This window comes from Magallana gigas, chromosome 8, assembly GCF_963853765.1.
Source record: "Magallana gigas chromosome 8, xbMagGiga1.1, whole genome shotgun sequence".
Classification (NCBI taxonomy): Eukaryota; Metazoa; Mollusca; class Bivalvia; order Ostreida; family Ostreidae; genus Magallana; species Magallana gigas.
This window is the reverse complement of record NC_088860.1, coordinates 40,202,359-40,217,639: the sequence shown is the minus strand read 5'-3', so window position 1 is coordinate 40,217,639 and position 15,281 is coordinate 40,202,359. Positions and strand designations below refer to the sequence as shown.

At 34.6% G+C, this 15,281-nt stretch overlaps 2 protein-coding genes across 2 annotated transcripts; both read right to left on the bottom strand.

The window, feature by feature from the left end:
- Positions 1-2,401: 2,401 nt before the first annotated feature.
- Positions 2,402-4,102, bottom strand: LOC136270998 (uncharacterized). Its single transcript, XM_066070057.1, has one exon. The coding sequence runs from the start codon at positions 4,100-4,102 to the stop codon at positions 2,402-2,404; it is 1,701 nt and encodes a 566-aa protein (XP_065926129.1).
- A 3,474-nt stretch (positions 4,103-7,576) lies between these two features.
- Positions 7,577-15,281, bottom strand: LOC105332457 (uncharacterized). The gene is made up of 12 exons (XM_034471400.2): positions 15,201-15,281; positions 14,409-15,012; positions 13,557-13,967; positions 12,994-13,081; positions 12,748-12,780; positions 12,167-12,249; positions 10,524-10,647; positions 9,945-10,067; positions 9,683-9,813; positions 9,415-9,491; positions 8,833-8,960; positions 7,577-7,768 (listed from the first exon to the last, which is right to left on the bottom strand). Exons 2-12 carry the CDS (start codon positions 14,982-14,984, stop codon positions 7,611-7,613), a joined length of 1,932 nt encoding a protein of 643 aa, XP_034327291.2. The 5' UTR covers positions 14,985-15,012; positions 15,201-15,281; the 3' UTR covers positions 7,577-7,610.

Here is a 15,281-nt window from a genome sequence, read left to right as displayed (position 1 = left end):
ACGCTAAAATAAGAAAACGGTAATCATAAGACTACATGTTTAATTATTCAAATTGTGAATGTCCTGGATGTTAGTCAAAAATGATTTGGCAGAGATTTATGTATCATACGTGAAAATGAATTAAATATTAAAAAAAAAAGCATGTTCAACATGCAATGTTATCAAAATTGCATAAAGATGTCATAAATTAAAATGATTTGGGTTATCTTACTTCAACTGTTATCAGGCATACACAATGAATTCAAAATCTCTTAAAAGGGTATGAGAGGATGCCTAGCTAGACCAGAAACTCTTATTATAGTTAACTTGTAACAAAGATGAAGATGCAATGTTTTTCACTATAACATTCCACAGGCTTACACAAATGTCATTGTCATTGCTTGGATAGTAATTAACAAAATAAATGGACAAAAGTCCTGATATGAATATATCTCAAATATTTTATCGATTTTTGTAGCAATAAAAGCTAGAACGTTGCTGATAAGGAATAAGCCTCCACAAATTGACCAAAGGTGAGTGTCCGACTATTCGATAACGCATTACATACACGGAAATTCCCTACTGTTTATGCGAAATACACGCGACCTTTTGCTTGAAAATGGAAGTTCACCTGGACCACCTGGACCATCCTCTGTATTCATCAGATGTATCACCATGTGACTTTTTTCTATATCCTACATTAAACAAATTGTTAACTTGACGCCGTTTTCACTCCCGTTTTGCACGAGATTCAGTGTTGTATTGGTGTCTGAGAAGTATCTACCTCTTTCGGAGTACAGAGGCGCATTCTTAAGCTGGATAAAAGGACTTCATTAAATTGTTGAAATTAAGTTAAGACAAGTTTAAAGGAATGTAAATAAAATAAAACAGCAAAAAAGTTCATTTTTTCAGTTTATAGCAAAAGTCTCAACTTTTTATGAGTACCGCCTTGCATGTAATGAAAACCGTGATATGTAGTATGTATCATTATATACATCATATATTCATTCATTTATAACGAACACATCTAACATGACAAACCACCGACTAGATTGATACTAAAAATAGCAACAAATATTATAAACAAAACATTAGATCATGAATAACATACTTACATCTCATTTTTTATTCTTATAGTGATATAGATTTTTAAAACATCAATTTTCAATAAAATGTGAACATATAGACTGTGCTATCAAAAATAGTTTTTCAATGTAAAATTAGTATCAACAATTTAAACTCGCAGCTCTTCAAAATTGATAGCTTTACAACAGTGACAGATTTGCCTCAGAAGAAAATACTTTACACAGTAACGATTTTACTTTTTGAAAACAAATACGGTAGTAACAAGAAAATGATATGCCAAACAATTATCGCCATAAAATGGATACTAATGGGATGAAAATTAGTTTAAACAAAGGACATTGATCCGTTTTTTGTCCTGAAAACTTATGCAGGATAAATTATACATGTACAAATGCCCAAGCAGATGACGAGGTAGTGATACATGTACAATGTTAATTCTATGCTAAAAACTAGATATTTCATCAAAGATGCAAACGTTATTATTTCCGATTACATACATATTCTGCCAACTGAATGTCCATTGATGATTCAAATAGTGACAAAAAGTCAAAGTCCTTTACAACATTTTAGGACCAGATGTCATAGCATCTTCGTGTGCATGATTCAATAGTGCTAGGCTATCAAATCCTGTATGATATGGTATGCATATGAGCAGCAAACAGGCTGTTCGATGACCCATGAATATTCATTTTTAAAGTTTGTTTTAAGGTAATCCATCCATAACTAAGCCAAACATAACAATGTTGATTGATCTATATACATCAAATACGTATTTGAAAGTTACATGTATCATGAGGCTGACATCAACCAAACTCGGGAGTATGTATGTAGTCTATTTAATGAACTTTTTGCACTTAAAACTTTTTTCAGGAGTTATTTGCCCTTTACGAAAATTTTAAAAATTCACTTTCTGAAAATATGTATGGTAAAATATGAATTATTTTAGCATATTAGAAGATTAGAAGAAAGCAAAATGTGAGGAAATTACTTGTACTAAAAATATAAATATCAAAATGCATTTCTCATAGACTTTAATGTAAACTTTAACAAATGATAATTGAATTTGTTAATATTGATTAATTTTTTTTATTTCAGAGGGGGATCATTATAATTCAATTAACCCCTTAAAATCGCACGAAGATTTTAGTGATTGACCTCGCAATCTTTTAGATATAAAATATGATAGTTATGGAGAGACTACCTTAAGAACATAGTACGATATATCTGTCCCATCGTCGGTAACCCACGTCTGGCTTGCATTGATTCTCTCTATCATCGGGGCTTGTGGACTCAAAACGTGGTTTTCCTACTATATACTTGTCCATGATTGAATTCATTAAACTGGTTTGTGTAAGTAGCTGAATGCAGAAATACGCCTACTGCCTCTGCACCCCACCCACAGAAATTGGTCTTCTCCAACACACGTCAGACAGCTCGGTTCGTCCAGCTTGTCTTTCTCGGTGAGCAGCATTCGAAGAAAATGGCCATTTTTGTCGATCAACTGGACAGTGTCGGTATTGTAATCACATATTATGATGTTCATTAGGGCGTCAACAGAAATTCCCCGAGGCCAGAACTCCGAGTTAGACGATGTTCCGGTATAGCAAAATCGTGGTTTCTTCCGGTGGTCCACAGCTACCACTGCGTTTTTGGTGTGGTCAGACACCACTACATCGCCATTGTGGTTCTCTGTAATGTAACGAGGGTAACTGTATAATGGTTGTCCAGTGACATCATGAGTAATGGTCTGGATTTCCTTTCCCGAATCGCTTAACCGCACTACTTTTGCTTCCACTACATCTGATTCCGTTACCTTGGCTTGTTCGTATCTGATCATGCCTACCAGAATATCTCCATTGTACGAAGAACAAAATATGCATGAAGGTTTCCACGGGTCTTTGACCTGGACTAGAGATTTCCTCTTCTTGTTATCCAGAGAAAGTTTACAGATGTTACTCTTGCTGTCGAGATAAATCAACTCTCCTTCCTTCGTCACGGATTGTATGGCCCAGTCGGCCAAAACGTCGGAGACTTTATGAATGGTAGCGCCGGTTAGGTCTGTCAATCTTAGATCTTCATCTCGGAGCCAGAACTGCCCGTTAGGGGCAGCAGATATCTGATAGCAATCCTTGATACCTGTCACTCTGAAAGACTTGATTTTCATAACTGTGTCACTTATCACCAATGGAGGAATTTGGTATGTTTGTTGGGCAATATCTTTTACCTTTCTTGGTGTCTCTGCTTTTGGGCTTTCTACGTGCCCGAGCATTTTAACGACGTCATCTCTTATGAAGTTTTCCTTGGTTAATACTGGGTAGGGCATTTCAAGCAAATGAGGCATAAGGTCCGCGTGAGAACTAGGGTGCTCCTTGAGGTAGAAGAGAAATGCAGCAGGTTTGTTCCTCGTACGTTCATATCCATCTAAGACTGTGTTTAGATGAGTTATACGATCTGTTATTTCTCGGTTCTGCTCTTGTAATTCGCTCTTCTGTGTTTTGCAAATATCTGCCAATAATTTAGAGTAGTCCTCCACAACATCATCAATGAGAATCTTTATTCTAGCGGCTCGTGTCTTCATGATCGACAAAATTTCAGCCGTTTCTTTTTTACGGAGGGACAGATCATCCTGTACATCTTCTTGTAAAGACTGGCAAGATGGCAGTATTTCTCTTCTTATTTTCAAGATCCTAGGCTCGTGTTTTTCTCTGTGCGAGTGATAAACGTTTTCAAGATTCACAAAGCTGTGCCTCTTGTGCTGTGCGTCCTTTGTGCATTCAGCACACACAGGAAGTAAGCACTGTTGACAGCACAGACAATATTTCTGACCCTTGTGCTCCCGACATGGCTCCTCGAGAATTACGGATCCGAACTTCTCCTGAAACAGCACGATATCGTGGGTCGTTTCTAGTTTTTCCTTTTGGTGTGACTCCTTGCATTGCTGGCAAAGATCTTTCTTGCACGTTTTGCAAAAGAATTCGGCATTTTTTTGACATATAGAACACTCAACGAAATGTTGTGCAAAGGCAATATCCGCCATTTTAACCTGTCCTGTTTTTTTTTTCATTTAAATGGGCAAGGCTTATCTTATTCATGCAGGTTACAAGCATGTTTGTTCAATATCTACCTATAAAGGAAGGTAAATAAATCGATATGGGTTTAGATATATACAAAGATTATCCGACTTTATTCAGGTTTGCTGTAATATTCATTAACCTTTTCAAATAATACAGTGCATAAATGTTCCGCCTTCAAAACACGGCAGTTTACCGGACTTTTAAATGTCTCCTGCATGAGTTTAACCCTATTGTAAAATTGCGGTATTTAATAAATCGAAATGCAGGGTGTCGAGATGCGTGGATCTATAGGGGTTCGGGGAAGGGAAGGGAGGTCTTAGGAATTTAAACATTAACTAGTAATTTCCAACGTAAAAATTACTGGAAATAGGCAGCTTTCACCTATCCTAGATGTGTTTATAGCTAAAAGTATTTAAAAATGAAATGGTTTTAAAATGATCATTCTAAAACGTGTATAAAGTCTATGACATCCCTTAGTTACATGTGTTTGTACAGTACAAGAAAACATTCTACTATATCACAAAATATATGGCAGTGAGTAGGTTTTTATCATAAATAATTCTTGAAAAAAAGATAACTCAATACTCTTGTGAGATAGTATTGTTTATAGCAGTGTTGAGTTACCCCTCTTTGCTCAGACATGATGTACTAAGATGTACTTAATGAATCATGCAATTATAGATCCTTAAAATTATTCAATGCATATCAATATTTATTTTGGCACTTTGTCATAGTTTTTAAAATCAATTTGTTTTGTAAGAAAAAGGAAATATTTAATCAATAAATTATTGTCCATAGTATAATTTATTTTGCACCAATGAAAAAAACTAACTTTTTTACAATGCTTGTGCACTTCTTTTATTTTCATGAATTTAATGTTCAGCGTAGGATTTTGTTTGAACATGCATTCAACGTTTTTCAAAGTCGAATATTATTACAAAATATAAACTGAAGAAACGTGCAATACTCTGTGTGTATAATTAGTTTTCATTATATACATGCAGAGGTTCAGAGATTGACATCAGATTCATTTATTCAACAACAATTTTATTTTAAGCAGGTTTTAAATCACCAGAGGTGTATTCAATTATACAATCATGATAATAAAACTATCAAAAGGGGAGTGAACAAACATAAAAGTTTCAGCTCTCAGATTTCAGTGATGAATTTTAAATTGGATTTTAAAACCATTAAGATGCTGTCCGTGTGATTAACGTTCTCCGATGCTCAACAATGTTCGATAACTCTTAATTATTTGGTACACAGAGTTTTAACACAATCTGTGCCAAAAGAATCGTACTTCGAGTCTAGGGATCGGAGATTCTCCGATGCTCAACAATGTTTGATAACTCTTAATTATCCAAAATTAGTACATGTAGTTTAATTGGTACACAGGGTTTTTGCACAATCTGTGCCAAAAGAATCGCGTACTTCGAGTCCAAGGATCGGAGACCTTAAGTATACACTGCATATTGAATTACTCTTCAATCAATAAATTATATTCTAAACAAAATTAAAAAGTTATCCAAATCGGTCAAATCTATTTATGTGTGTGTTGCCACGTTTTAAATGCTCAAGGAGACGTTGACTATACTTTGGGTCGCTGTTAGGAGTGAACGTCCGGAAAACACTCCAGACAACCAGAAATACTCTAGCTGTACTTCCTGGAGAAGGAGGAATAAGAGCAGAGGAAGTCCGGACTTGACGTCTCCTGGAGGGTCATTGACTTTGTTTTTGTATCAAGACGGAAGAAAATACACCCTAACCGCCCCCCCCCCCCCCCCTTCCCAAGAAAAATAAGAATTTACCTTCTGTCATTCATTATTAATAAATATGGTTATTTGCAACACTCACCCCCCCCCCCACACACACACATACACATACACAAAGAAAAACATTATACCCCCAACTGAATTCTATCCACACATTTATTGTCCATGGTTTAGAAGATCGATCAGCACACCGGCCCATCCTCCTCCAAAAAATCAAATTAAATAAAAAATTCTTTGCTAAAATGCCAAATTAAATTAAATAAAAAATTCCTTGCTAAAATGTCAAATTCAATTAAACAAAAAATTATTTGCTAAAATGCCACTTCAATTAGAGGGAAAAAAACAACACAAAGAATTATTAAGTTTGCTTATGTTTTAATTTAATGTTTTAAACAGATACAATAAAAACACAGTCACAGTAATAAATAATTAAAGTAAGCTGACCTTTTATGAACCTAAACATGTAAGAGTCAGGCACAAGATCGATTAAAATAAAATACAACACAGAAACCATGGACGGAATACTTAATGAAACCAAAAAAACAATGGTTAAAGAAAATATATCCATTGACGATACAAGTTCTAAAAAAAAAATTCATACATATCATCAGGTGAAATAAAATTAAAATTACATCTGAATTCTCTCATCTGGAAGAATATTTGCTAGCTCCATAGAACATGTTCAAAAAAACGATCACTGATAAATATGTAAAGGAAATATAACAATATGATTTTTTTTTAAATCTAAGTTCTCTCTCTCTCTCTCTCTCTCTCTCTCTCTCTCTCTCTCTCTGCCATAAATTGTACATTCACAATTACATGTACAATCATATTTCAAAATAACAACCCATGCAGTTAAAGAAATCTCATTTATCAGTATATATACGTACACCAATGTATATACCATTTCATATTTTTGGTACATGTACAATATGTACCCTGTCATATTTTGATTTACTTACTATATATGTACCATTTCATATATCAGTACAAAGTCTTTCATATTATTTAGGTTGATGTAACATCATTTACCCTATTTTCCGGAAGTATATGGGCTCTTAATTCCATGTGCACATATTGGCCACTGGCATGTTTTGCAGGAATAAATTTTGTCAAAAACATGAGCTACCTCAACCTTAAAGTTAATTTTATTTACAAAAAAATTACAAAAAGTCATGTAATTTAAAATGACTTGTGATTTTATGCTTATCACTTGTAGAGTGTACAAAACTACATCAGCTGTTCCCTTTGTTCATTATTCAATTATCTCCTCCTAAGCTTATCCTAGCTATCACGTATACTGTAAATGGTCCATTCATTAGCTAATGCAACTCTTCTACTGTTTGATAAATGTCATGTTTGTAGATTAAATCACAATATTGCACCATGACTAATTAAGCTAAATATAACTTAAATAACAAAAGTTTTATAAATATTACATGAACTGCACAAGAGTACATATACAAAATACTAATAAATTGAAAACACTTCAAATACATTCAATGAAACATTCAACTGTGGACTATTCTATGAAATCATGCTGTGTAAGCAACAGATCACTCATTTAATTAAAGGAGTATGATACATGGAACGCTATAACAACCCTAACCCCCCCCCCCCCCCCATATGTAAAAATAAACCACCCCCCACCCCCCCCCCCCCCCATATAAAAATAAAACTCCCCCCTCCTTCTGGGGCCTCAGTAATGTCCGGCTGTTTCTGAGTCTACAACACTCATAAACTGTTCCTCTCCGAGGTTGACATTCTCCAGGTTGGCTGCCGATTTCTTCTTGGCCAGGTACTCCTCTAGATTTTTCAGTACTGCATGAGGATGCTTCTTGCCATGAGTTTCTATGTCTGCCATGCACGAAAAGATGACAAATATAGGACACATTTAAAGATCCTCACAAAAATACACACATTTGCTGAGAATTATTTAAATGGCTTGAATCATGTAATGTTTCTGTGTTTATTTACACGATACAACTTATGGCTGGTATGATTTATTCTTACTTGGCAAATCAAATGTGACCTGCTTCATTTTAATTAAATAACTTAATACGTGTTTAATCAATAATGAAAGATTAATGCTTATAAAAACAAACGCCTTGAGATAATTATTGATATGATTGAATTTTTGATTATGCAAACATCTAATCTAATAAATAACTAAATAACACAAATTGTTCTCAAGTATATGTCTGCGTAAGTCATTCAAAAGAGATAAATCATTAGCCGCTTCAAGAATACAACAGGGAAACCAATGGAAGAGAATGTACCTTACAGATCGAAGAGAGAGAAAAAACTATTTTTTTTAGCTCAAAAACTGCCCCGTTAAGAAAAAATAAATGATATTCTTTTTTTAATTTTGTTTACTTTATTACGAATAATCGGCTAAGAAAATTTTAGTCAATGTTCGGTGTGATCGAGCGATAGTCGAGTACTCATTGACATCCCTAAATATTACATGTACATGTAGTAATGTTAATGTCACTGCTGGTGCATGAACCCAGGTCCTCTGGCACACAAAACCAGCACTCTCTGATCAAGCTAAAGGATTAACCCACTAATCAGATCTAGTAGGAATGCTATATACCTGACTCTGCCACATTGTCCGCCTTCCTGTGAAAGAGTTCTACTCGCGACTCTTTCGGGCTGCCAAAACCTGTGAGGCAATGCATAAGTGACAACCTGTCTCACCCACAAGAGAATACCCAAGTCTTAATGTGGGGCACTGTATGTAACAGAGACAGTTATTGCCTTTGCTGGGGTTTGAACCCAGCAACTCTTGCACATGAATCCAGCACTTTCTAATCAAGCTGACAGATTAATTAACCCACATTTCAGACCTAGAATAAATGCCATATTCCTGACTCTACATGTTCTACATGTATATATAAGATATTAGTACTAGTACTTACGCTGTAGGACAAACCCTGAGTCTGTGATGGTCTTCCCCTGGGACTTCCACACCTGGTACATCTGTAGGTAGAGGCCGGTGTAGAAGTCACACATCAGGGCCAGGACGTCCCTCTGTTTATTGCACTCTCTGGTAAAATCAGAACAATGTGTAAGTATTCATTTCTCTCTGGTAAAGTCAGAACAATGTGTTAGTATTCATTTCTCTAAATTCAAAGTAGCAACATACACTCTTAATGAATAATGGTAATTTGAAATTCATTTATATATTATAATTTACATGTAAAAGCTATTCATTGTTTTGCCTCTGTGCATATTATTTGTTTTTACAGCATTCATGACAAAAATCCTATGTGTACTGATATGCATTGTTTTATATCCGGTGATCAATGATTATTAATATATTAATGTATTAACCAATCGGAAACATTTCCTGCTTCCCTCTCGGTATGACAGAGTTATCTTTCTTTACATGCAATGAATTTATTTATATACACACTGACTCATTAAAAAAGAGATTCAGCAAAAGCAGCATGGACAGAAGTGACCCTCTATACAAAGTAATGTTTATAATTATTCCTCACTTGTTGAGACAGCCTTCTCTCAGGGCTTGAAGAGCAATCCTTGTAAGGTTAATGGACATGACACAAAACGGAAAGTTCTGGAATACAGAAAAAAAAAGTACTAAATTAAGTTTTATAAAAAAAATTTTTTGTTTTAAAGTAGTTTGTCAATATCAATGTAACTAACTACTAAGGATACCGTAGTTAAAACAACTCTGATAAAAATTGATTTAATCGTTGGTAAATATTTCTGTTATGAGTTCCAGCTACTGTACAGTTTGTATATTACCTGAGTAGGATGGAGGGAGAGCTTGTAGATCTCACTGGCCAACACCTGTCGCTTAGCATCACGCAACAGGTAAACCAGGTGTAACAGTCCTAGCAGACCAACACCCCTCAGGTCAGTGGCTGGATCCCTGCCTGAAAAGGAAACAAAATGGTCAATTTGTAAAAGCAGACACCTGTTTCAATGTAACCAAACACCCTCAAAGTTGATCCTCCTTCGATCTAGCCTGATTAATTCATTAATTAATAAATGAAACTCTTGATACCCTGAAATCCGATTTCCTCCCAATGGTTGCCATAGCGAGGGCAGTCGAACCTTGACCCGGTGAGGCTGCGGTAGATTGTCTGTAGGGACCGAACGTGGATCTGGTCCGAGTTCTCCAGCACAGCTACAAAACAATAACACAGAAACCTGCAACTAACTCTCCACCAAACTTTAAGTTTACTTAATAGTCATAAAACAATACAGAATTCAGTAACTAACATTCTACTAAGCTAAAAAGGAATTTGTAACTAACTCTTTACCGAATTCTACATCACAGGTAATTTCTACATAGCAACCTCAATTTTTAAATGACATTAAACTAAGATTTACATATTAGTTAAATCATACCCCCTCCCCCATTCCTTACTTTATACATCTCCAAACAAATTAAATGTACATGTTTTCTTTATCATAATTTAAACGTCAATTGCCTCTATGTGAGGTGATTCTTTACACAGCTTAAGTTTCAAAGTAATTGGTTCAGACATCAGCATGAACTGATCATGACATTAGATTTAACCTAGCTCTCTTCAAATTTCTTTATAGGATTCAGTGATAAATCTGATCTGTTTCCTCTTACAAGCTGCGATGCAGAATATTCTGTCTCTCTCATCGTGTAGATCTCTGTGAAGCTTGGGTGGTCCAAACAGGAAGTGCTTGAGTTTAGAGAAGCCATGATATTCCACTGTTGTCCTGATCTTATCCTGAAAATTATTGTACATATTTTTTGTTTACCAATGACCTTGAGACTGGTGTGTGCAAGTGTGTGTTCAGGCAAAGGAGGTATTTCTTGGGTTAAGATGTTGAGGTTATATTACAGGATATTTTTTCCTCACCAACACCCTAAACCTTTCTTAGTCTGTGGCAGTACTAGTTTATCAACAGTATAAAATCATAGAGATGCTGCATTATGAATGTTGATGCAGTCTCGATCAACATTTAAAGATATAATTATAATGCAAGTAATGCATAACTTTAAGATGTACAATTGAAACTTAGATACATGTATCTCATTAATATTGAAACCCATATTTAGTTAATTATATTCATTTGAGGTTTTATTGCTAGTTATATTCTGATGCAACATTAAGTTTATACTGCAAATTAAAGTGGGTTAATTATTTTACATGTGGGGGAAATTTACACTTTAGTTATGCGGTTAGCTTAAAACCACGTAAAATACCCCCTCACGTATAGTGAAAAAATTAAAATGTTAGTGTGGGCAATCACGCATACGCGTATTTAATACCCACGCATATTGTTTGACCATTGAAAACGTGTACCTAACCACCAGTGTAAATAACCACTTTAAAAATTTACAGAAATCAAAAGCATGCTACATGTATATTCATCATTAATGCTGGAAATAGATATGGGCAATGGTGATAAATTAGCCCGCTCACTTAATGGTTAACACTTACAGATACTATATTAGATGCAAAAAATAATAAATGTGCTGGAATACTTTCTTCCCTATATTCTTATTACTAACATGTAAAAATCTGTTTTTAGATTAATTTTTCTTTATTAAGCTATGGGTGGTTATACTTATGAATGTGGAAGTAACAGATGTTTAAGGAGATCTTAACATAAGGAGATCTTCACAAAATCCTCAAACCCATTTGTATTTTCACATGTAAAAATAATAAGGAAATATCTGCATATAGATTAAGACAATCATAAGACTTGGTAATGAGCCTTAAAGGGAAGTGGCACATTTTCTTGAAGTAGAAGTTAAGATGTTTACTCATCAGCTGTTTTCAATTAAATAAATATTAAAACCATTATGTAAGTTACATGTATAATGATATCGATGTACTTTAAATATATTGCCGCATACGTGGCTACGTGCAGTTTTGTCCCTCAATCGATAAATAAATAAAATTAGCAGTAACTACTGCGAGGTGAAAATTTGTGTTTCCATTAAGAAAAACTTATCCTACTCCATTTAATCTGCTAAATTCAATTGTTTTTCAACAATTAGCTTTAAAAAAAAACAATCTGTATTCCTTAAATAAACAAAATTCTGATAAACAAAATACATGTACTTTACGTAACTCATATTCAGTATTATGAGACATATAATTGTATCTTAAATGGTTTTTTTTTAAATGTGCATGATGTTGAATAGCTAAGTAGGGTAATTTAAAGGACGAGAGAAGCTGTTTTAAGTTGGCATGGGGGGGGGGGGGGGGGGGGGAGGGAGTACTGATCGAATAATACCTTTACTCCTGAAAAATCCTGTGTGCCCAAATGTTCTGACATTTCGTAGTACGACAGCAATGGTACATTCGTCACAACACTCTCTGTCCAAAGTAATCAAATATATCAATAAAATCAAGAGGGTTTGATGATCATGGCAAATTTCAGACTATAATAAATTAAATTTCCTTAAGAGGAAGAATTCTATATGAAGGTAATAGCAAAATATTTCAAATTTTAAAGCTGAAAAATGTGGACTTTTTCTTTGCTAAATGATAGTTTATAGCTAAACAAATCATAACCATCCCAAAATCTTACTAAACTAAACTTTATTTATTTTACAACGATTGATAAGCAAGTTCTACAACTGAAATTAATATCTCTTGCTGGCCCGGATGTTAGCGCAAGGGGGTCATTGGTGTGGGAAGAAGCCGGAGTACCCAGAGAGAACCCATGTGTTCAAGCGTGCGACCACCATACCCTATCACATACAACCACTGTCGATCATAGGGATCGAACTCGGGTCTGTTTAAAATTTTGATCTGTTGAGGAGAAGTTTTACAGCTTTTCAGCAAGCGCCAACTACATTTGTAGAGGATTACCTTTCTTTTTGGTGTCATTCTCATCTACAAACCCTAGAAAAAAGGAAACAAACATTAAAAAAAACTTTCAAAATTAACTAATGTAACACTGTAAATATCTTAATTGTATATGGTGAAAACTTTTGCCATATTCATGCAACAAGGAGTATATTCTCAGCTTATTTTTTTTCAAAAATTGATTGAAGAATTAACATTCTTAAAGTATAATAGTATTAACATATGATGGAATTGCAGTGTGATGACTACCTGCTTCAATTGTCTGGACTTTGTCCCATTCATCTTCAACATTATTTTGGACGTGGGCCATTTCTGATACTGTTCCATTCTCACAAACCTATATTCATGTATATACAAACAAAATAATGAATTGCAGATTATTGTCTAAATATCAACATATTTTATAAATTTTTATTTCTTTTCCTAAAGAAAGCTATAAGTTATCTCAATATGGCATTTCATTGAGTATGCAATCCTTATTTTAATTTAAAATTTGTTTCAACTGCTTTTTTTTTTTACAAAGCAAGTGGCAAATTCAATCTAAAATTTATAGAATTTTAATCAAAAATACAAAATAATTATATTTAACCATAAAAAACAAAAATCATTTCATTGGTACCAAAATCTAAATCAACATGCCTAAGCATCGAACCTAAGTTCCATTTTTAGGTCTCAGGGATTGTTTAAACGTCTACCAGTATCTTCTTTTAATAATCATGTAGTATATATTTTTTTAAACTTATAACCCACATGCTTGGTCTCTCTCTCTCTCTCTCTCTCTCTCTCTCTCTCTCTCTCTCTCTCTCTCTTACCTGTTTCAGTACAGCATGCCCTATTTCACTGACAGTTTGAGACTGTCCTATGAACTTTGCTGCCACACTTTTCTCCGGTAAACCCTGGGTAAGTCCTTCACTGGTTGATGTTGGTGCCTTCTGTACAACACCAACTGCTGGACTAGCTTTAATCTCTGGATCTATCGTAACTGACGTCATTGGGGGCTGTTTTTCTGCATTTTCAAAAAGAGGTGAGGTTTCTGAGACTGCTTTAGACTTTGCTGTCATGGATGCTTGGGTTTCTTTATGTTTCTGGCTATCAGAATTCTGAGACCTCTCACTAGTTTTGGTAGTGGGTGTGTCAAAATCAAATTCCTCATCAGAGTCTTCATTGTTCTTCATTTTAACACTGTTTTCAATTATCAATGTGCTGGTGGTCTCTTGTAATCTCTACAAAAAAAAAATGATATTTTTCAAGTGAAAAAAAATTAGTTAATGATAAAAATTGAAGTCAAGCTTACACAGATTTGTTACCACCTGATTTTCTTCAAGGATTCTATCTTGATATCATTTGTTTTTATGGAATTAAATTATTGGGTTTAGGTATACACTATTTTTTTTCCTGTCTTCACAATTTTTTTTTTATTCAAATTTTTTATTTTAATTTTTTATTGGGGGGGGGGGGGGTGGGGGTGAGTAGGGGGGTAGGGTAAAATCTGGGGTGGGGTGGAAAAGAGTAGACCAACCAAAACATTTTATCATTTACAAATTTGTATAATGCTCAACATGTGCACCAATCATATTTTCAATACAATACTATGCTTCAAAACATGTTGCCCAGTCAAATGTTTATGCATATCATGGTGAATGCTACATTAATGTTACACCTACCTTCTCGGTGTGCATCACTTTCACCTCTGTCACCTTTTTCTCCACCTGGACCACCTGACTGTCTCCACCGGTCTGCGTCGTCTTAATTTTCTGGAGCACGCTCTGCATCAGCACCGATTTCTGAGCATTTTGGGAAGTAGCCGTCTTCTCTACTGAATTCTGATCCATTGTTTTCCCCTCATTTTGGGACACTGAATTTGTTTCAGATTGAGAAGTCCTTTTTGTTTCCTCCGTATTTGAGAAGCTGGTAAAATCAATGCCCTTGAGTTGAGGTGCTGGGGACACTACAACATCTACATTTTCTGATACTTTAAAGTGTTCCTCGGAAGGATCTTCTGTGTATTTCATATCAAAATCAAATATGTCTAATGACGGGGCAGGGGGAGTAACACTCCTATTACTAGTAATGTTATCTCCCTCTGTGTTCTCATCCTGTTGAATGCTAGGGTTTTCTGTAGTAGTAAAGTCTATAGATTGATATTTCATGTCCACATTGAAGAGATTAATGGCTGGCCCTCCACTGTTTGCTCTCGTTTCATCAATGTCAATGGAAAATTCATCTTGTAGATCTGTCATCTTGCAAGATTTTATATCTTTCAATCAGCTTCATAGAGAAAAATGTAAATATATTGGTTATACAAAGGTATTTCAAATGGAGGAAATTCGGTTTACAGAAAAGTTTGACAAATCGTGACCAGTGATAAAATGAATATCACAGAGATATGATAATCAAATAATTGTTTGTTTTGCATAAAATATCAATTATTTTAACCAAAATGATACAAAACATACCTCAAAAACTGGATACAGTTTTCGAGTTTGTTTACATGGATTTGCAGATTAAGTTAACTCGTACAAAGATTGACAATCTTC